The sequence below is a fragment of the Mytilus galloprovincialis genome, chromosome 8 (assembly GCF_965363235.1).
Source record: "Mytilus galloprovincialis chromosome 8, xbMytGall1.hap1.1, whole genome shotgun sequence".
NCBI classification, from domain to species: Eukaryota; Metazoa; Mollusca; class Bivalvia; order Mytilida; family Mytilidae; genus Mytilus; species Mytilus galloprovincialis.
Genome location: NC_134845.1, coordinates 36,058,553 through 36,081,099, shown reverse-complemented (window position 1 = coordinate 36,081,099; position 22,547 = coordinate 36,058,553). Strand labels below are relative to the sequence as shown.

The 22,547-nt window shown below is 32.1% G+C and overlaps 1 protein-coding gene across 1 annotated transcript; it reads right to left on the bottom strand.

Annotated features, from left to right (window-relative positions):
* Positions 1–6,200: 6,200 nt before the first annotated feature.
* LOC143043012 (nucleoporin p58/p45-like) lies at positions 6,201–22,116 on the bottom strand. The gene is made up of 18 exons (XM_076215509.1): positions 22,047–22,116; positions 19,843–19,871; positions 18,595–18,780; positions 17,742–17,984; positions 16,919–17,314; positions 16,124–16,213; positions 15,670–15,697; positions 14,324–14,389; positions 12,703–12,877; positions 12,331–12,410; positions 10,578–10,696; positions 10,074–10,156; positions 9,401–9,599; positions 8,721–8,813; positions 8,023–8,061; positions 7,637–7,684; positions 7,066–7,164; positions 6,201–6,471 (listed from the first exon to the last, which is right to left on the bottom strand). Exons 2-18 carry the CDS (start codon positions 19,856–19,858, stop codon positions 6,308–6,310), a joined length of 2,124 nt encoding a protein of 707 aa, XP_076071624.1. The 5' UTR covers positions 19,859–19,871; positions 22,047–22,116; the 3' UTR covers positions 6,201–6,307.
* Between the last annotated feature and the right edge of the window lie 431 nt (positions 22,117–22,547).

Below are 22,547 nucleotides of genomic sequence, written 5' to 3'. Positions count from 1 at the left end.
ATTTAATACTTGATAGATGCATAGTTCTTGGGTAAAAGTTTCATCAAATAATATGAATATAAAGGTGCTCATTTTTTACAGTGGGTTGTAATGTACTTCCAATGAGGGTTACCCCTCATTTGGAGTGTTGTTCCCAACCTGTTAAGGTCCATCTTTGTGCATAATTCAAAATTGGAAATTTCAACAAGCATCTAATATTCTTACACGAGAAAATAAACCCTGGTCTGCTAGCTACATGTTCATCTTTTCTACCGATTTAATAACTTGAATCATGCAAACAGACTTAAGAAAAAGGCATGCAAGTTCATCATACAAATATGACACTTTTTCTAGACAATCCAGATCGTGCACTAAGTTAAAAATTGTAACCTTTAAAATTGTTGTCGCGCACTAAAAAAAACCCATGGGAACTTTCAAAAGTTGGCAGGTATGTAACAAGTCTTACTATTTTTATGCCCCATTTATGGGCATTATGTTTTCTGGTCTGTCCGTCTGTCCTGCTTCAGGTTAAAGTTTATTGCCGAGGTAGCTTTTGATGAAGTTGAAATCCAATCAACTTGAAACTTAGTACACATGTGTTCCTTATGATATGATCTCTCTAATTTTACTGCCAAATTAAAGATTTTACCTTATTTTCACAGTCCACTGAAAGTAGAAAATGATTGTACGGATGGGAAATCCATGTACTTATGACACATTCTTGTTTGAAGAAAAAAAATACGTCATAACGATAATGGAACAATGCAGGCTGGGTTAGTGGGGCTGCTTTTATGGTAATTCAAGTTACCTTTTATTCACCTTCTTCCACCTCAGAGCTATCAGCTCTTTGATTGCACCTGTCTCTAGTCAGGAGACTCTGGCTTTGTTGGTCTTTCATGTATTTATGTAATTTAAGTTTGGGCATATAGTTTTATACTTGTCTGTCTGATTGTCTGTTCCTCTCATTATGGGTATATAGTTATCCAAGATAACTCCTCCTACAGTCTGAATTCTGAGAACTTTTAACTTTGCTGGATGTTTGTTCATACATTGAAGGTGTGCATGTGGTCTGGGTTTTATGAATACATTGTAGTAACTCTTTTGGAAGAAAGTTGAGTATAAACTTGCCTAAGAAGTAGATAGAATTTCCTGATTACTACTAGAGTGAACAGTAGAGATGAGTGCTCCCAAGATCATATTTGTGTATTTTAAAAAATTGCATCAGAAGGGGTATCATTTGTCTCTCAGACACAATATCTTAAAGAAACTCCTAAATGACTGTTATTATACAGTTATTTAGAGTGTGGGGCATCTCTTTGTCTAATTTAAATTTTGGTTCATATTATTGTTGCAGAGTTTAGTGTGACCTGCATTTGGCTAAACTAGTACACAGTATTGTATATGGGCCAGCTGAACTCACTGCAGTATGCGGCCTTGTCTCACTGTGATGGCCTTGCGCTGTTTTCTGTTCTTTCATCAGGTTGTTGCCTCTTTGACACATTCCCTATTTTCATGCTTAATTTTAATCTGTGTTGGTTTGTTGTCCCATGAAACTGTAAACCTATCAGAACCAGATACTCTGCAGGGCGCAGCTTTATACGACCTCAGAGTTCGAACCCTGAACAGTTGGGGCAAGTATGGACACAACTTTTAAGCTTGATACAGCTCTGAATTTGGATTGAGATTAAATAGTTGACACAACATAGGTTTCTGACACAGAATGAATGTGGTCTAAGAACTTAAACTTAAAAATTTTAAATTGGACATTTACCTATTATGGTCCAATATTCAAAATCTAAATACATGGTTAGATTCAGCATATCAAAGAACCTCAAGAATTCCATTTTTGATGAAATCAAATTTAATTTAATTTTGGACCCTTTGGACCTTAATGTAGACCAATTTGAAAACAGGACCAAAAATTAAGAATCTACATACACAGTTAGATTCGGCATATCAAAGAACCCCAATTATTCAATTTTTGATGAAATCAAACAAAGTTTAATTTTGGACCCTTTAGGCCCCTAATTCCAAAACTCCCAAAATCAATCCTAACCTTCCTCTTATGGTCATAAACCTTGTGTTTATATTTCATAGATTTCTATTTACTTTACTGAAGTAATGGTGCGAAAACCAAGAAAAATGCTTATTTGGGCCCTTTTTTGGCCCCTAATTCCTAAACTATTGGGACCAAAACTCCCAAAATCAATCCCAACCTTCCTTTTGTGGTCATAAACCCTGTGTTTAAATTTCAGAGAGATCTATTTACTTAAACTAAAGTTATAGTGCGAAAACCAATGTGTCTTCGGACGATGACAACGACGACGCCAAAGTCATACCAAAATACGACCGCAAAATTTTTTTGCGGTCGTATAAAAAATAAAGCAGTTCACCAACAAAGGTTACACAATACAAGAAAACACAAGAGGTTGTGAAGATTCAAATTTTATTCCAAACAAGACAATAAACAAACAGTAATGACCGGGATGATGTACTACATCAGGTCAGGTCGTCATAGTAATGAATAACTTAAATTAGGTCAAAGTTCATGATGATTGCAACATAAATTAGGTCAGTTTTATAATGATTGTTAAATATTCAGATTTTACTTATAATGTTATAGTACAGGAAATATGTTTTAGCATTTCAATATATAGAAAATTAGTCAACCCATCCATGGCCAGTACACTTTTACCTGTTCAATGTTGTCAGGTGTGATGATTGTACATGAATTACAGTATGTCATGTTTATTTGATATATGTTGAGTAAGTTTTAATAAAAAGAATGAGTTGTGAAACAATTAAGGAATGACTGTAATATTTTTTCTGTCTATGAAAAATAACAACAAAAATGTGGTGCACACTGAAGAACCATTGTAGCGGATTATTTTAAAGTGTGCACCACATTTTTTATGTTATTTCAAATAGACAGAAAAAATATTACAGTCATTTCTCATAATTTTATTCTAAATTCCATTTTACACCAGAGTAAACCATGAAAAAACATTGATGACGTCACAGTCACATGATAAAATTGTGTCTATGAGCTGATAAACAAAACAACGTCAGCCAATCAGAAGACGTGTTACATCCAAAATTAAATTATTGAGACATAGAGAAAATTTGACATCAAAATAGTCTTCTACAGGTCAAAAGTTGTTCATGTATTTTGTCAAATGATGGAAATTTACAAGAAAATTTTAAAAGTGAGATGCCCTGTAAAAAGACATGTGTCAATTTAGAATTAAGTGGTACTCTTGAGAATCTTTCCTTGAGGAAGCATACATATTGTCTTGTCTTAAATTACCCTTTCTTAACTTGAAGGACGTCAGATTTTGCCATCATAAAACATTGATCAGTGCTTGGAGCACAAAAATCATGCTTGAAACATAAAATCCGGCAATTTGATCTGTTGATGTTGGAGTATGAGTACAAAAAACTGACTTCATGGCCAGAACACACAAAGTAAATTAGAAATTAATATTCCTCCATGGTATGATATTTTACATAGTTTCATCATTCTTGTAAATCCAGTCCCTTTTAATCAATAAAATCTGATACAAAAACATTTCCATAATAAGACCAAATTTTCTGAATTGAAAAATAACATTTCATATTAACATTATTATGAATAACTGATTTAATTTTAATAATCAACAAATATTTTTCATGCTTGAAAATGGAGGTATGTACGAGATCATAAACAATAATAACATATGACAACTTAAATGATACATGTATTTACTTAGCCCTTTACCAACAACCATTTACAATATAATAGGGATCTTATTGGGAAGGTTTAACTTTCACATGTCACGCTTACAAAAAAAGTCACCCAAAATAAGAATATGAGGTATGATTATCAAAGAGGTGTTAAATGATTGATTAAGACATTATGGAATGACACTAAAATTTAACATATAAAAATTTTAACTCAGAAACTTGTACCTGAATTAAAATTTGTAAATCTCTGTTGACTATATTAGCAAGGTTAATTATTTGATTCCTGTGCATGTTATTATAATAAGAACAATCTGAACTAATGTTTGAAACAAACTTATTTTTCCAATTATATTGATTATATCAATTTGCATGAATTAAAGATAATACATTTATCACTATTTTGTGCATTTTTCCTTTGATCTTTTTTTGTGATAATTTTTCATATTATGCTACTCGATAGAGATGTAAAATTATTGCTAGAAACTAAGGAGGCCTGTGGCTAATGAAATTGTCTTGAAATTGACAACTTCGTCATAGGTAAAATAGCTATAAAAAGATTATTATTGGTCATCTCAACTTGATTGCTTTTTTCATTGAGATCATCAACGATTATCTATAAATATTTCATGGATATTTAATTCTTTGGTTTTACCAAAGTCTGGACACATGCCTACAGAATCTTCATTGCACAAATACTCATGGTTCATCTTAAATCATGAAAGTTATAAAATTGGTATCCAATCATACCACATCTTCTTTTTTATATCCAACAGAAAATCCACAATACTTTTATTTTAATTATCTTTTAGTCCTTTTGTTCAAATTTATTTTTGTGATTTGATAATGTCAAATCAAAGTTTGACATAGTAATGAGCGGGAATAGGACCTTTACAGGGACTCCGGGATCAGGTGTTTTTGAGCTCAGGGGTTCGGGATTGACCCTTTCGGGATCCGGAAATTCTTTTTTCCAATTTCAGTATCCAGGATTCCAGGATGTAAGTTTTTTAAGGATATCATATTTTAAGCCCCGGGATTTCAGGATCAGGACCCCTTCTACCCCCCCCCCCCCCACCCCGGGATTTGAGGATCAGGACCCCTTCTATCCCCACCCCAACCCCCCTCAGTAATAACAATTTCAATTTGCTCTGGTTGGTTTTCCTATTCCACCCTGCAACCATATCAAATAAAAAAAAATAATACATGTCTGTTTTTATAAAACACTATAAATTCTGTATTTAATACATACATGTACTATATATTCAGAAATTATTGTGTGCATTTATTATTGTGATTCTGATATTTAAAGACTGAAATACGATTTTAAATTTTGCGATATTGAGAAAAGTCATGTTTAATTCATATAAAAAAAATAAAAAAATAGAGAAAAATCATGTTTAATTCATATAAAAAAAAATGGGAGTTTAAAATATTTCGATTATAACCTTGTAACATATTTTGCAATAATAAAAACCTCTCAATATTTTCTGAATTAACAGTACATTTATCATTGCAACTATTTCAGAACGGATCATAATGGGAGATTTACAACTTCAATTCCAGTACATGTTTTAGAAGTACATTACAACAAATTTAAATGATACTTTCAACTACAGAGATGTGCACCCTATCACAATTTTTAAATTACAGTAACAAAAAACAATATTAACTTAGTACACTTCATATATCATAACTGTTTAGTTTAAATGAATATTTCTAAATTCACAAATAATTTGCTTTCCAGTTTATTTTCTGTTTCATTCTTCCTTTCAGTGTGGCTATGAATCATCAACATCATAATGATGGTCTTGACTTTTATAATTATATTTTAAAATGCATCAGACAAACATTCAATATTAGTTCATCTCATTATCTAAAAAGAGTTCAACAACTAATACTTTTGTCCTTTTGGCTTGTGTTCTTTCAATATTTTGAACACTTTAAGGATGTACCTAGGTGAGGGTTTGTAAAATTCAAAAAATCAAGAATTTAAAATTAAACTATAATTCAAAAGAGCATTGGTTAAGAATCAAAATAAGCAAAAAATATTGATAGGTCATGGACCTCGCTTTGGAGATAAAAAAAGAAGATGTGGTATGATTGCCAATGAGACAATTCTGTACAAGAGACCAAAATGACACAAAAATTAACAATGATTAGTCACTGTATGGCCTTCAACAATAGTCAGCTATAAAATGTACTCTTTAGATATACTTATTAAATCCATTTCATTTTCATAATGCAAAAAAATCCTGTTGTCCAGTGGTAGATGTTGGTTTCCTGTCCTTCTGATCTTTTGGGGTTCCTTGTTTATTAGTAATCATATCTTTTCCATATTTCTATATCTTTTACATTTTAAATTAAATTCAAAAAAGTTAAAACTTCAAAGTAGAATCTTATTCTTGTTATACAATTTTTCTATCCTTACTATACTAAAGTTTACATCAACTATCATACTAATAATAACTGATTAAAAGATGTTTAAAAATATAAACAAAATGTTTGTATATCAAAATAGACTTTTAATTGTAATCTCAAATAATTTACATGTTTCAGTCGCATTTTAAAATCATAATTCAGACATCATTAAGATGTCTGCTCATATTGATCATCTCTTTTTCTTTGATGTAGGGGGCTTGTTGAGCTGGAAAGGTTCTCCATTTGCCCCAAAGGCAGGTGCAGCAGCAGGGGCTGTACCAAACAGGGAACCAGTTTGACCAAATGTACTTTGACCTCCAAAACCTGATGCAGCTGTTGTTGCTGTTCCAAAACCTAAAAAAACAAACAATCATTGTCAATTATTCATAACTTTAAACTTTTCTTGTTGTTAAATTGAACTGGAAATTATGATGTAGCGAAAAGCCATATATTTCAAAATTAGAATAATATTGCTCCAATGAATCTTTTCAATGATGGCACATATACTGTAAATTCAGAAATTAATGAGAGGTTTTTATTATTGAGAAAAATGTGACAGAGTTGTAAACACAATCATTTAAAGACACATTTTGAAATATTTTATATGAATTTAACAGCATTTTTCTCAAAATCATAAAAATTGAAATCGCATTTAAGTCTTAAGTATGACAAAATTGCAATAATAAATGCATTCTGAATTTACAGTAATATAAAAAAAAAAGAATATAAAACTTGATGAAAGTCAACAGCACACAAAAAGAAAACTATTTACATTAAATGATACTGGAATGTATCTCACAGTATTAAAAACATTGAATTTTTCTTGATGATTGGGACATGCACACAGATACCTATGTTCCCAAATTAGGGTCATGCTTTAAAACCACAAACCCTAATGGTAAATGGTCAACTCTGTGTACCTGTAATTGGGCAGTGCTTACCACTAACCTAATGGCCGAACAGTGGCTGTCCCTCCTGTTGCACCAAACCCAGCCCCAAAACCTGTTGACTGGGTGGTGGTTGTTGTTCCAAATCCACTGCCGAAACCTACAATAATAAATACATCACCAGTTATTTTTTATAATTTTATAAAAGATCAGAGTTACACATTTTAGTACTCTTTCCAAATCTTGATCAATTACAATCAAAGTTGGTATCTTTTCTTATCTAGTAAACTATCATGTATAAAAGTCTCATAGGTTACAGCAGTAAGTGTACCTGTCTTTTGAAAAATACTGATACTTGTCATCAATCTGTAATGATATCGTAATGACCATTTATAAACTGTGGTCCATCATAGGCTATTCACAAATCTGCACTTAAAAAACTCAGCCAAATACACTTGTCTAATAAACGAATTAAAAAATAATATTACATTGTGGGAAGGCCCCTATTTTTAACATTCTGATGGTCTAGACATCATTTTTGCTGTTGATCACAATTGCAAGGATGGAAGCTGAATTTCTGAATAAGTGCACTGCAAGAAAATGGATTAAAATCCATCAAACAAAATGGTTACCTTTAAAACCAGCAGGTTGTGTAGTCGTGGTGCCAAATCCACCAAAACCTAAAAAAAAAAAATTAAAAAAAATCAGCTATGCACTACTATAAGAAATATTATGTTAAAAAGTATACATGGTATATGGGCACCTTGACATAGTTAAACCCATAAATGTTGAAATTTTCAAGTAAATGTACAATGATGTATCTCCAAATTCAATGATTTGTTGAAAAACTATTGGTGGCTTTCAGCTGGTTTTATTTAATCTTTGATTGGGTTGGTGTCTCTTTGACACATTCCCCATTTCCATTCTCAATTTTATTTGTAGAAAGAAATTATATTGCCTATTGATGAAGTGCAAGTTTGACCCCACAGTAAAAAGTTAAGCAAACTATTTTGTTTACCTCCTATCCCTGGCTGTGTTGCTGTTGTGGCTCCAAAAGCTAAAATGAAAATTTGATATTATCATCTAGACAAAAATTTCTTTGATCATGTGATGATTTTAAGATGTGCACAGATCGCAAAATCTTGATGTAATACATATGAATATTTAAAATGATGATTATACACTTTTAAACTTGGGAGTTAAATCCTTTACGAGTCAGAAAATTCCTTGCCAATACAATACAACTACATGTACTGGAATTGGTTACTTTGATTACAGAAATGAACAAAATATCAGACATAAATGACACATTCCGATAAACAATACATCCACTGAGCTAACAGAAAAGTACTATGCTACTATCAAGTTCGTCATTGGGTACTGATTAGATTTTGGATATAGAGAAGTTGATGTTGCTAATAAAATGTCACACCAACCTCTTTTCATCACTTGCCACAGGCTAGACAAAATTTAATTTCACATTAGTACATCCTTAAGAAGATTCGAATCAGGGAAAAGAATAATTTCAAGTATAAAATCTTTCAAACAGATTTGGCCTTAGAAATAGTTTATTTTAAGCCAAGAGAAAATAAATCTCTAAACAGTAAATTGTATTATAAATGTTAACTTCACACAATGATGGATCTAGCATAAGCATGGATATACTTAGTTAGTATTAACAGGTAATCCATCTTGCATTCAAAATGTGTGTCATACCTGCAGGCTGTGTTGTTCCTCCACCAAATAACCCTGTAGAACCAAATCCAGCTGTTTGACCAAGATTACCTGCCAGACCTGCTACAGGTGGTCCTAAGAAATCATAATATTCAATTGTAATCATTTCATCAAATTAAATCACACTTTTAAGTACATCTGACTCAAAATTCATGGTATCAAATGGTAGCTATAACTAAACAATTTATAACAAATTTAATAAGTAAAACTGCAAGCTACTGCTCACTGATGATACCCTAGACCAAATATGATGTAGTTCCAGAGAAAGATGCAACAATTTTTTTTTAGGACTGGCGAATTGATGGACACAGTAGTTGTCTTTGTTGATGTGGTTCATAAGTGTTTCTTGTTTTTATATAGACTAGACAGTTGGTTTTCCTGTTTGAACGAATTTTAACACATTTCATTTTTGGGGCTCTTTATAGCTTGCTGTTCAGTGTGAGCCAAGGCTCAGAGTTAAAGATCATTTTTCAACCTATAATGGTTTACTTTAATTTTACAACTTGTTACTCAGATAAGAGAGTTGTCTCCTTGGAACCTATACCCCATCTTCTTACATCTATACTTTTTTACTTTTTTAAAACAGGAGTATAATATTCCAAGTTTACTAAAATTAAAATGGATCAAGAATAATAATATACATTTGAACATGTCAGAATTACCTGCAGGTTGTTGTGATCTAGTTAAAGCTGATGCCATGGCAACTGCAGCAGCATTAGTCAGACCACCAAATGGTGTAGGACCAAGATGTGTGGATGTGTCTTGTCTAGTCTGGGGTTGCTGTTTCTTTTCTGGCTCAAATATGTTATTTGTATCATGGAGAAAAATCTTTCTGTAGTTTAAATAGTGCTCTTTTTGTGTCTAAAACCAAACAACCATACATTTTAGCAAATAACAGAAAATGGAACTCACTTTAAGCTGATTAGTACCAAGTGCTAGGCAATCAAAATTGTGGCTATACACATTATTGAAAAGGCAAAAAACCAATATGAGATTGCTATATACATACTTATAAATCTGTCTTCAAGCTTAACTTTTGAGTCCACAATCGACAAGCTCAACAAATATCAAAATCTTAATGAACATTTTCATTTTCTTAAGCTTATGCAGTTTTCGTTAAAACAAATATTTTTTGCACATTCACATGTTACGCTCCTATAGACAAATCTTTTTCGCAAAACTAAATGACAGCAAGTTACTTATCATTTTAAATCTGTAAACTAACCTATATAGATAGGTCTGGGAGAGACATGGCTATACTTCCCTTTGATACATACATCTTTGAGGCCCACTTTAAAATATCATGTAGAAAAAAAGTATGTTTTTTTTAAATACCTTAACAGCTTCATGAACTTGATGTAATTGTGCAGCTAATGCTATAAATGTCTCATGGAGTTTCCTTAGCAACAGAATCAAATCTGAAAAAAAGATAAATTCTCAAAGATAACAAAAAGGTATTATGTCTTCTCAAATATTACAAACTCATACAGTTTTATTTCTGCTTTTAAATTATAAGAAAATTCATAAGCCAAATAGACTGTCAAAAATGGGTTTTTTTCTGAGATGAAAATTCCAAAATACTACTGTTTATGTCTGGATCAGTGATGCTACAGACAGACTTTTACAAATAAAAGTTTGCCTTTTTAATTTAAGATCTAACATTTTGTCTTGATACACAATAACAAATAATTGATTTAAACATCTTTCAAAATCATATATTTAACTTTCCGTATTAAAAATTAAAAACATTTTTCATAACATCAAATGATACCTTTAGGATTATATAGAAAATTTTAAAATCCAAGATAAATCATAAACATCCCGTAAACATGTATTTACCATCTGGTGTAAGTTTATTTGGCTGGTGTGTAGATGCCAGATGTTCTTCTAATGTTTCTATCTGCTGTCGGTATGATAACATCTGATTCTCAAAATCCTCTACCAAACGGTGGAAGTATCTGAAAAGAAAGATTTCATCTTTGATCAAAATTATAAACTAGAGGCTCTAAAGAGCCTGTGTCGCTCCACTTGGTATATGTGAATATTAAACAAAGGAAGCAGATGGATTCATGACAAAATTGTGTTTTGGTGATGGTGATGTGTTTGTACATCTTACTTTACTGAACATTCTTACTGCTTACAATTATCTCTATCTATAATGATCTTGGCCCAGTAGTTTCAGTGGAAAATGTTAGTAAAAATTTACAAATTTTATGAAAATTGTTAAAAATTGACTATAAAGGACAATAACTCCTTAGGGGGTCAACTGACCATTTTGGTCATGTAAACTTATTTTTAGGTCTTACTTTGCTGTACATTATTGCTGTTTACAGTTTATCTCTATCTATAATAATATTCAAGATAATAACAAAAAACGTCAAAATTTCCTTAAAATTACCAATTTAGGGGCAGCAACCCAACAACCGGTTGTCGGATCCATCTGAACATTTCAGGGCAGATAGATCTTGACATGATAAACAATTTCACTCCGTCAGATTTGCTCTAAATGCTTTGATTTTTGAGTTATAAGCCAAAAACTGCATTTTACCCCTATGTTCTATATTTAGCCGTGGCGGCCATCTTGGTTGGATGGCCGGGTCACCGGACACATTTTTTAAACTACATATCCCAAAGATGATTGTGGCCAAGTTTGGATTAATTTAGCTTAGTAGTTTCAGAGGAGAAGATTTTTGTAAAAGATTACTAAGATTTACGAAAAATGGTTAAAAATTGACTATAAAGGGCAATAACTCCTTAAGGGGTCAACTGACCATTTCGGTCATGTTGACTTATTTGTAAATCTTACTTTGCTGAACATTATTGCTGTTTACAGTTTATCTCTATCTATAATAATATTCAAGATAATAACCAAAAACGGCAAAATTTCCATAAAATTACCAATTCAGGGGCAGCAACCCATCAGCGGGTTGTCCGATTCATCTGAAAATTTCAGGGCAGATAGATCTTGACCTGATAAACAATTTAACCCCCGTGTCAGATTTGCTCTAAATGCTTTGGTTTTTGAGTTATAAGCCAAAAACTGCATTTTACCCCTATGTTCTATTTTTAGCCATGGCGGCCATCTTGGTTGGTTGGTCGGGTCACCGGACACATTTTTAAAACTAGATACCCCAATGATGATTGTGGCCAAGTTTGATTAAATTTGTCCTAGTAGTTTCAGAGGAGAAGATTTTTGTAAAAGTTAACGACGACGGACGCAGGACGACGACGGACGACGGACGCAAAGTGATGGGAAAAGCTCACTTGGCCCTTCGGGCCAGGTGAGCTAAAAAGTTCAGAACTTTTAATTCTAATATTCAAAATTATCAAAATCATACAAGTTTCAATGTACAATATACCATAAAAACAAATTTCTTATATTTTTACTATTTTTATTTACTCACTTACCCGTACTAATTTCAAATCATTAAATGTTAATGCAACTTATTCACCTTTGTAAAATCATTATAATATATGACCTTTAAAAAATATTCATTTTGTTGAAAGAATTTTACTATATCAATGAAAAATGGAAAGTATGACCACTTTGTTAATTTTCTTTACAAATGAAATATGATTGCACTATACTGACTCTGCAGGAGCTGTGTTGTCATACTGTAGTCCGGGAGGTATATCTTTGGTTCTCATTGACATCTCAGCATTTTTCAATTCCTGTAAAAAATTGTACAGTAAAATCTGATTTTAAGACCATTTCAAAAATAATCAATAAAGTAACAAACTGAAACAATTTTCAATCAATTGCGGACTTTAGCAAGGGCTTGATTTGAGGCTTTATCACAGACCAAGAATATTTTTTTAATTTTGCTCCAATTGTTTACATGTTTTCAGTACAATCTGAATTTGACAACATGACAAATAGAACAGTTTCTTAATTGTAATTTGCAAGTTTTTAAATTGCATTCATGCAAATTAACTATTACCTGAATGTATTTTAATACCCTACCTGAGTCATCTCATGTTTTAACTTTTCAACTACGAGTGCATTTCTCTGTATACCATTGGACACTACAGATAACAGTTGTCTTAAAGCAACCACATCTTCCTGTACTTTGTATAGAGGTTTGGAGGTAGATCTAGCTAAGTCATCTTGTACATTCTTCTCAGATTTTGTATACTTCCTGAAATAAAAGAAAGCGGAATATTCAATATTCATATTTATCAACACAACGGTGTTTTTTGATACTGACTTTATCAGCAAGAAAATCCATCAAGCCCACTAGGACAAGCTGAAGAAGTCAATATAAAAAATAAAATGCCATTATTCAGCAATTTGTCATAACTGTAGTTCTTTTGGTTGAAAATATGAAGAAGAATGAAATAGTAAGTAAAACTACTTTTAAGTGTACAAAATGTTAGGATAGTTGTTTGGCTGTATGAATGATGTTGTGTGCATTTCATTGATAAATTGACAAGAATGGACTTAATCAAGCAACCATGTGTCAAGTATTGATGAAGTCATTGCATATTATTTTCCAATATCAAGACCTGTCCATGATCTTTAAAATGTGAGGCAGTAAGATAAAAAGAAAATGTACAAATTGCCAATAATTGCAAAAATGAAAAAAAGCCCTCCAAAGTTTGATCTACTTGGAAGATGTGAGTTTTCTTTATGAAGTTCTAACACCAACCATCAAGATAGAGAACAGCAATGAAAGATCTGTGACATGATAATGTTATAGGAATATCCTTGAATATGGAACACGCTGAGACAGTTTTTAAAGTTAAAGTATATAAAAGTGTTTAATTTAGTTGAATATTTCTCTAATTCTTCGTCAATTTATCCCTTTCTGCACCCATTGTATAAAAAAAATTTAATCAACATGCTGTTCGTTTGATCTCAGTACTTCATTGGTTTCAATCCAATTATGACGTCAAATTTTCATGCTTTCCTCTGAATTTCCTATTGTGACGGCATGAAAAAAGGCAACCATGCCTGATAACGTCACATAGAAAGAACACATCTTTTTGCAGATCATTCAAAAAGAAGGAATAAGTTTGCCTGCATAATGTTAGAAAATCATTAGAGAAACAGATTCCACCACCAAATCTCATGTAATACGATACTTATCCACTCTCGACAGTAAAATTTTAAATATTTAAAACGCTCAGGCAAGCCTCTCATTTTAAATTTGAAAATTTAACTGTCTCGAGTGGATAAATATCGTATTACACACGATGCAGTGGTAGAATCTATATATATCTTCTCTTCCCTACATATTCAGGTCGTTTTACTACATTCATTGTTTATTTCATTATTTACACAACAAGCATATTCATGATTTTTTTTTTTATTTCTACAAATTGAGAAAATGATATCTATGCATGATACTTATGAACAGATATAACATCAGAATGATGGCTTATGGAAATTACTTAATATTAAGATATCATGCATCTCAGAATTTATATTTTTAATTCTAATTCAGTATACGGGTGGAAACCCATTACAAAATGTACATATAACTTGGTCCAATTGAACAATAATGCTTCTAAATCTCAGCTAAAATTTTCTAACTAGACTTATTCATTTTTGTATGTCAATCTGCTCTCATTTTTAAACTTACTGAAATTCGTCAACAGTTCCATATATTTCTGGAGGCAGCTGTGATGCTTTAAGTGTTTTGCCATCTCTGAAATAGTAAAAACAGAAAGATATTGTTAAGGAAATTAAATTGACAGAACAAATATGCCAAGGCGATGTCTACGTGATGTAACATTATCATTATTAACACTGAGGTTGAGAGTTCCAACCCGCTCGTGCAGGTGCACTCAACTCCAATCTTAGTTGACTAGGATTGTCAGTTTTCCTGTCGATGGTTGGTGGTTTTCTCTGACTTCCTTCACCAATAAAAACTGGCTGCCACGAAATAGCCTAAATGCGGTGCTTAAAACACCAAAAATCAAAATCAAAATCAATCAAATCTATATATTTTGTCATTTAAAGAGGTTGGCTCCTCTTGTCTTTTATATTTTTGCCAGATGTTCGAATCCTCTGGTGTTATCCAAGAACACAGACGGTTATTTTTTTTCTGCTTTTTTCAGTTTCTTAATCATTCACTTTCAATTAATAAATAGTCTTTAAAAAAGCTTGATATTTTGAAAAATAGTTGTGAACATCCCTAACTAACCAAGGGCTCCAAAAAATAATGAGCAAGTCAAACAAAAGTTTTACGGTTTCCAATCTCTCAAGACTTTGAAAACAAGAATGTGTCCATAGTACACGGATGCCCCACTTGCACTTTCATTTTCTATGTTCAGTGGACCGTGAAATTGGGGTCAAACTTATAATTTGGAATTATAACTACAAAGATCATATCATAGGGAACATGTGTACTAAGTTTCAAGTTGATGTAACTTTAACTTTATCAAAAACTACCTTGACCAAAAACTTTAACCTGAATTTCGCACTATCATTTCTATGTTCAGTGGACCATAAAATTGGGGTCAAAACTATAATTTGGCATTAAAATTAGAAAGATCATATCATGGGGAACATGTGTACTAAGTTTCAAGTTGATTGGACTTCAACTTCTTCAAAAACTACCTTGACCAAAAACTTTAACCTGAAGCGAACGGACGCACAGACGGACGAACGGACGAACGGAGGCACAGACCAGAAAACATAATGCCCCTCTACTATCGTAGGTGGGGCATAAAAATATAGTCTTCCAAGCCAATCAAGGTATCCATTTTGGAATCTAAGGTAATGTATTTAGTCACAACAGATTAAAATAATTACTTCATACTTCTGATATGGATTCAGTGAACTTGTAGTAATTGGCATATAATTAATAGTTCTAGTGTTTAAATTTAGACAAGTTAAGTTTATTTCTTTTGTGTTTCTTTGGCGATCAAATTTTGCTAAATGAACATTTTTATAGTTCAAATATAGTATTGTAAAATAGCTTACCCTGGCTTTGTATCTGTTGTTGTTCCACCTGTAAAGAAGAAAATATGATGTAAAGTATAGTCCTACACAAAGGTTTAACATGTTTAATAATGACATATTCAGTTTGAAGCCATTTAAAAGGTTTTTCATGGGATTTTAAGTTTTCAAATTTTGTATATAACATGTATAAAATATGCTTTAAAGACACAGGTTTTGTTTTTTTTTATTAAAAAAATATTTTATCCTAAAAACTGACGTCCAGATATATTTGTAACTAAAAAAAGATTGAGTGTTTAATTTAAATCCAAATGAATGTCGGGAGAAACTGATTTAAAGAAAAGTTATTACGATAGATACAATAATTATTACATATTACTTTTTCATTGTCTTCAATTTAGATAAAAGTTTAATTTTCTTGGTATCTTTGTTTGTCAAAAAGTGTTATTCCATGATTAATTGTTTTAGCAACCCATACCAGATGAAACCGCTGAAGTCTTTGGATCAACACCTCCCAGACCTGTAACTTGTGGTTTGGCAGCAGTCTGTCCAAATATACTAGATCCAGCTAATAAAGATAGAAAATATTTGTGTCTTATTCCTGAGTTCCTGATTAACTTTAATATAAGTAAGGTGAATATTTTTATGTGTTCTCCTATTTTGTTAAATTTATAATATCAAGCATTGACTGTTCATATACCTTTGGATTTTAAATCTGACAGTTTAACAAATATTGTTTTTCAAAACTTAATTTCCAATTTTCTAATTTTATTCTATTTAAACCTTCTTTTTTCTAATCACAGCATGTATGTATATTCCTTTTTAATAAGTTATATTATTCTAATAAATGCTGTATAATACATAGCATCAACTAGTATCAAACTATATATTCAATATTTCAAAAATCATAGCTCAGTTACTTTCTTATCATGACATATAAATAATCTTTTTTGAAAATGTCCTTGAAGTTTTAATGTTATATTTTTAATATTAGCGCTAGTTATGGATATTAATTGACAGTGTTTTGTAAGTCTTTGAAGGCTGGCTGATTGCCTTTGTATTAATGTACATGTATTAATGTATGTAAATGTTATATCAGGCTGCACTATAAACATGATAAATAATAGCACATATATCATGTATATAGCAAAACCAAAAACTATGTAAACATTTGTAAAACTATACATTTCCCTACATTTACTACACTTTATTTGTCTGTAAGCACATTTTAAATAAATGTAACCCAGTGAAAAGATAATGTTTTAAGACGTACTACTTGTAGCTTGTCCAATATTGATTCCAGCAGCACCCATTGTGAGACCACTTTGTAATTGTGGTTTCGGTCCAAGTCCAAATCCAGCAGTGGCCGTCTGTGTGGTTCCACCTAGCCCAAACCCTTGAGCAGATGGTTGTGTAGTCCCACCCAGTCCAAATCCAGTGGATGCTTGTTGGGTCCCACCAAGTCCTGCAGCTGGCTGACTTATTGCACCTCCAAGACTGAAACCAGGTTTTGCTTGTGCTATTCCACCTAATGTTGGACCTGTGGTGGTTTTGGCTAACCCACCCAGGGTTAAACCGGTTGCAGGTTGAGTTGGTGCTCCAAATGATAATCCAGTAGCTGGAGCAGATGTTGTTGCCCCTAGTAATGTTGTCTGTCCAAATGAAACACCTGTTATTCAAAAAAGTATGTACATGTATTTGAACTCCCATTTAATACATTGTTTCCTTCCATGATTTTATACAAAGTAAAGTTTGGAATTCTAAATGTTGTTGGTTTTTTTATAATCTACTTCAGAGATTCCTTTTCTTAAAAGTTCCACAAACAAAAATTAATAATAATCAAAAAAAAAGGTGTGCCCACTATTGCAAGTGATCAGGAGATAAAAGATTTTCTTTCTAAAAGTTAGTAAGTCATATTTATTTGAGGGTTAGTCTCAAAGATGAATATGTTAAGTATTTTTCTAAGCAGCAAACAATTTGATCAGAAGAATGGCTATACACATGTTTATAAGATGTTCATGTATTTCAAGAATTAATTTACAAAAACATGACAAATTTGCAATATTTTATAGAAATTTACATAATCAACTTATAACATGTTATACCTGTAGCTGCAGGTTTAGGGGCCACACCACCTAGCCCTAAGGTTCCAGTACTTCCAGGTGGATTGCCAGACAGTAATCCAGTCAGGGTGGGCCCTGCTGTAGCACTAGTGGCAGCAGGTATGCCTCCTAAATTGAAACCAGTTGAAGTACTAGCAGGCTGAGTGCCACCTCCAAAACCAAAACCTCCAGTTGGAGCTGAGGTTGCCGCCAGATTGCCTCCCAAGTTAAACCCACCTAATATAAAAAGAAATATACCTTTCATTTACTATAAAACAGCAGGCCTTAGTCAGGCTTTTTCAATCAAGACAAAAACTGCCTTTGCAGACATCTTTAAAAAAAATATAAGCTGATTTAAGAGTCTGGTAAAATAACAATTATTTAAATTGTTCAGTGTGATTGCAATTTTTTTAATTATCCATGAGATTGCTTTAAAGATATATAACCATGATAACATTTCAATGTGAAATCTTATTTTTCTCAAAATTGTCTCTTACAAAACGTCAGATTAATGCATTCAAAAGTGACAAATCAGTGCATTTTAATTGCAAGCCTCATCAAATCATGTGTAATATTTTTTTTCCCTTCAAAACTTACTGTAAGGTCATAATAGTGACACCACCCAATTCCAAACTTAATGTGTGTTTTGTGGTAATAAGTATTGTGTACAAAGTTTATAAAATAAGTTGGAAAACGGAAACCAATTTTGGGGACGTACACGACTGACAGGACAGTTGTCCAAGGATAACACCTCATGTCCACATCGCAAAGCGGTGGCATAAAAGAGGTGAGAATTTAGGATTTGTTAAAATAAGTCTAAACATTCATTACATATTGTAAAACCTACCTGTGCCTGTACTGGCTGTGTTACCAAAGCTTAATCCACCTGCTGCTGGTTGAGTGGCTGTCGATTGTCCTCCTGCTGCAGGTGCAGCACCAAAGCTAAAGCCACCAGCGGCAGCAGGAGCTGTTGCAGATTTGTTAAGTGTAAATGGCGATGATGTTGCAGATGGACCTCCAAAATTAAACCCTCCTACAAAAGGTTGTGTTCTAATGTATGAGTACATATAGGTTTTGTTATTTAGAAAATGGTTTAGTCCCAAATACTGTAGATTCATTTATTTTCATGGGTATTAATTTACGAGGATTGCTGAAAACTTGCATATTCGTGGATATTTAATTTTGTGGTTTTGCCAATCTCTGTATATAAAGCCTATTGAAAATATGTTATTGGATTAACATTAAAATTGATGGTTCGCCTGTACCAATGAAACCCAAGAAAATTGGTATCCAACAAATAATAATAAATCCACAGTATTCTATAACATCATATTTCTTTTATTATTTTAATTTGTGACTCCCTTGTCCACGAAAAGAATTCATCACACTTGATATACAATTGTTTAGTAGAGTCTGAACCCTACATCATAGGCTTTCGTTTTAGTTAAATTGAACTGGACAAAGCATTGACCTAGACATGCAGTTGATCATTCCTGTTTCATTTAAATTTGGTCTATTTTGAAGAGCTGTTTCATTGTCAATCATACCATATCTTCTTTTCCTATTTTACTATTAATAATACATTTTGAGGAAATGGGGTTCCAATTCTCAATAAGAATTTTTCTGATGAATTCAAGGACTAGTCATTTTTGGTAATGGCGATTTCACAATTCTGACAATTAAAATCAACATGATTAAACTTCAAACTAACACATTGCCGATGATGCTGGAAACAGCAACTTTAGTCTGACTTTGTCAATGAATTTATCGAGACAAAAACTGAAGCAACTTTTGTAGTTTTCACACTGTCAGATACAATGTACTTATTTTTTCAGCAATATCATGTTTATGACTTTTCAATTCTTTGTCATGTCAAAAATATTTTTTTTTACTATTAAAACAGCAACTTTAGTCTGACTTTGTCAATGAATTTATCGAGACAAAAACTGAAGCAACTTTTGTAGTTGTCACACTGTCAGATACAATGTACTTATTTTTTTCAGCAATATCATGTTTATGACTTTTCAATTCTTTGTCATGTCAAAAATAATTTACCAGTATATTTTTTTTTTTAAATAATATTAAAATAATCTACCTGGTTGGTTAGCCATGCCTGGAATTTACCTGTAATAAAGACAACATATTATATTTTCAACATTAATGTTTCTCATCTTCTCATTGCATGCATATACAACTGTTAGTCACTCATTTAATTAATGGCTAATGCCATGAATGTTAATACTAAAGTCAAACTTCTTTCAGACCTCTTTAAAAAAACAAGAACAAGAGTGAACATGCTGCAATGTCTAGCCTGCTTTACTTATCACAAAGGAATTGATATTGAACGAATTTATAAAAGTTTTGCATGAACATTACAAATGGAAATGAGATCAAGGTCAGATGAAACGTACCAGACAACATGTTCACCATGCAATCCTTCTATACACCAAATGCAGTTGACTAATGAACCATGAAACTAAGGTCAAGATCAGGTGAACTCTCTATAACAGATATGTACACCTGACAATCAATTAAAATATAACCAAATATTGGTGTCCTATTGAGTATAGTACTTGAAAAAAACAGACCAAAATACAAGACCTAGCTTTGAGCAATTGCAATGCACCATAAAAAATGAGGTCAAGGTCAAATGAATCCTGTCAGTTGGACATACAGTATACACCTTACAATTATTCAATCATTATCTATACAAAATATAGGTGATATATATATATAGCTTATAAATGTAGTTTCTAGTAAATAAACCAAATCATAAAAAATAACATAGACTAAAGAAGCATTAAAATGAGGTCAAGGTCAAATGAAACCTGCCAGTCAGACATGTTTTACAATCATTCCACATACCAAAATTTGCTGATCTATTGCTTACAGTATCTGATTGGGATATGGATGTGACCATGAAAAACTTAATTTGATATTTGAGGGGTTGAATAAAGAAGGGGGCAGGTGGACTAACTGACATGTAGACCTTGCAAGGAACCCATATACCAAATATAGTTTTCCTTTTACTCATGATAAGTAAGAAGTTCACATGACAGTCACTTAACAATGAAAATGAGGTCAAGGACATAAGATATATACAGAAACTTTGTAACATAAGGCATCTGCATACAAGACATGAAGGTTTATAGTGTATGCTGTCCTCACTGTCTAATTGTAATCCTCACTTTAAGCTTTCTATTTCTGTTCCAGGTGAGACAAAAACTGAAAGCAGAGCTCATAATTCATACTACAATTTTGATCATTCTTCTGTGCCTGCTAATTCAAATTCCACAATATGCATGATATGCAATGGGAAACCACCAAAAAAAAAATCAGATAAATATAACTTTCAGTCTCACAATAATTTTATTCATGTATAACTATTCGAATGTTACATCAAAATCTATTCAGTTGTTATGGATTCAAATACACCTTATCGCTATTTGTCCTCCAATACTGGACATCCCTCTGGTTCAAGTGAAATTTTGACGTGCTAGGCAAATACAAAATATCTGATGCCACAATGGAAAAGTGATTGTTGTAAGATGTCAACAGTTCAAGCGAGATAGATTTTATGGTCATTCTGAAAAGTGATAAGGTGTATTAATTTTTCAAAAATTGTCAAATTTGCAGATAAAATTACATGTATACATGTACATGATTTTTCATCTCATGTAATTAAATATAATATTCTTATCCCAAACTTTGTCTAGTTTGAAGAATTAAATATTTTTATTAATAATTAAGGAGAACGAAAATAGATAATTTCTGATTGTTGTTTCATTTGTAAGAGATGCTAAAGATACTGAAATGTGCATTCAAACTCAAAAGTAGTAAACAAACTGACAATGCCATGACATAAAATGAAAAACAACAAAGATACACAGAAAACTAAAGACTGAACAACAAAAATCCAACCAAACACCATGAACACAGGGGCGGGGTATGATGTCGGGTGCTCCAGAAGTGTAAGAATTCTTTTCTTTTAAACACAGCAACAGATCTTGTGATCTACCCAGAGATAAGTGCATGGACAGAACTTGTTTACATGCCAGACATTACCAAAATACTATACACAGAATATTATCATTCAATTGTTTCCTTATACTATCTCGGGAAGGTTGCCACAGGCACTTGTTTCTATCCATTGGAAGACCCACTACCAACGTATATTTACTCGCTAAATATACGTTGGTAGTGGATCTTCCAATGGATAGAAACAAGTGCCTGTAAAAGTTGCACAGCTAAAAACGAAAGCTGGATAAATTTTTGCTAGCACGAACTACATGTACATACACAAGTAAACTTTCCAATTATTTAGGTTGCAAAGATATGGACTGCATATATATAACTTGTTATCTATTTCTAATATCTTCAGATCATACAATCACTACAGAATTTCCCACCAAAATTATATTATTTTTCTCATCTCATGCCTTTCGAAATTCTGTCGACTGATTCCTTAATTAATCGACACTTTCGTTGAGCAAGGTATTATTGAAAATTTTGGACAGGGAACTAGTAACAATAGTAATATTAGATGAAACCAGGCTAAGTTGGGATACTTTTCCGGAATATTGTGCAACATTTTACACCTGAGATCACCCCCAGTTTATGGTGGAGTTCGTGTTGCTTATTCTTTAGTTTTATATGTTGTGTCATGTGTACTATTGTTTGTCTGTTTGTCTTTTTCATGTTAATCATGTATTGTATTGTATTGTATTGTATTGTATTGTATTGTATTGTATTGTATTGTATTGTATTGTATTGTATTGTATTGTATTGTATTGTATTGTA

Excerpts from the sequence above, each read along its gene's own strand:
- LOC143043012 (XM_076215509.1), bottom strand. Across the intron at positions 8,814-9,400 it reads TAGATCACAACAACCTGCAG|GACCACCTGTAGCAGGTCTG; the intron begins GTAATTCTGACA and ends ATGATTTCTTAG. Across the intron at positions 7,685-8,022 it reads AACACAGCCAGGGATAGGAG|GTTTTGGTGGATTTGGCACC; the intron begins GTAAACAAAATA and ends TTTTTTTTTTAG.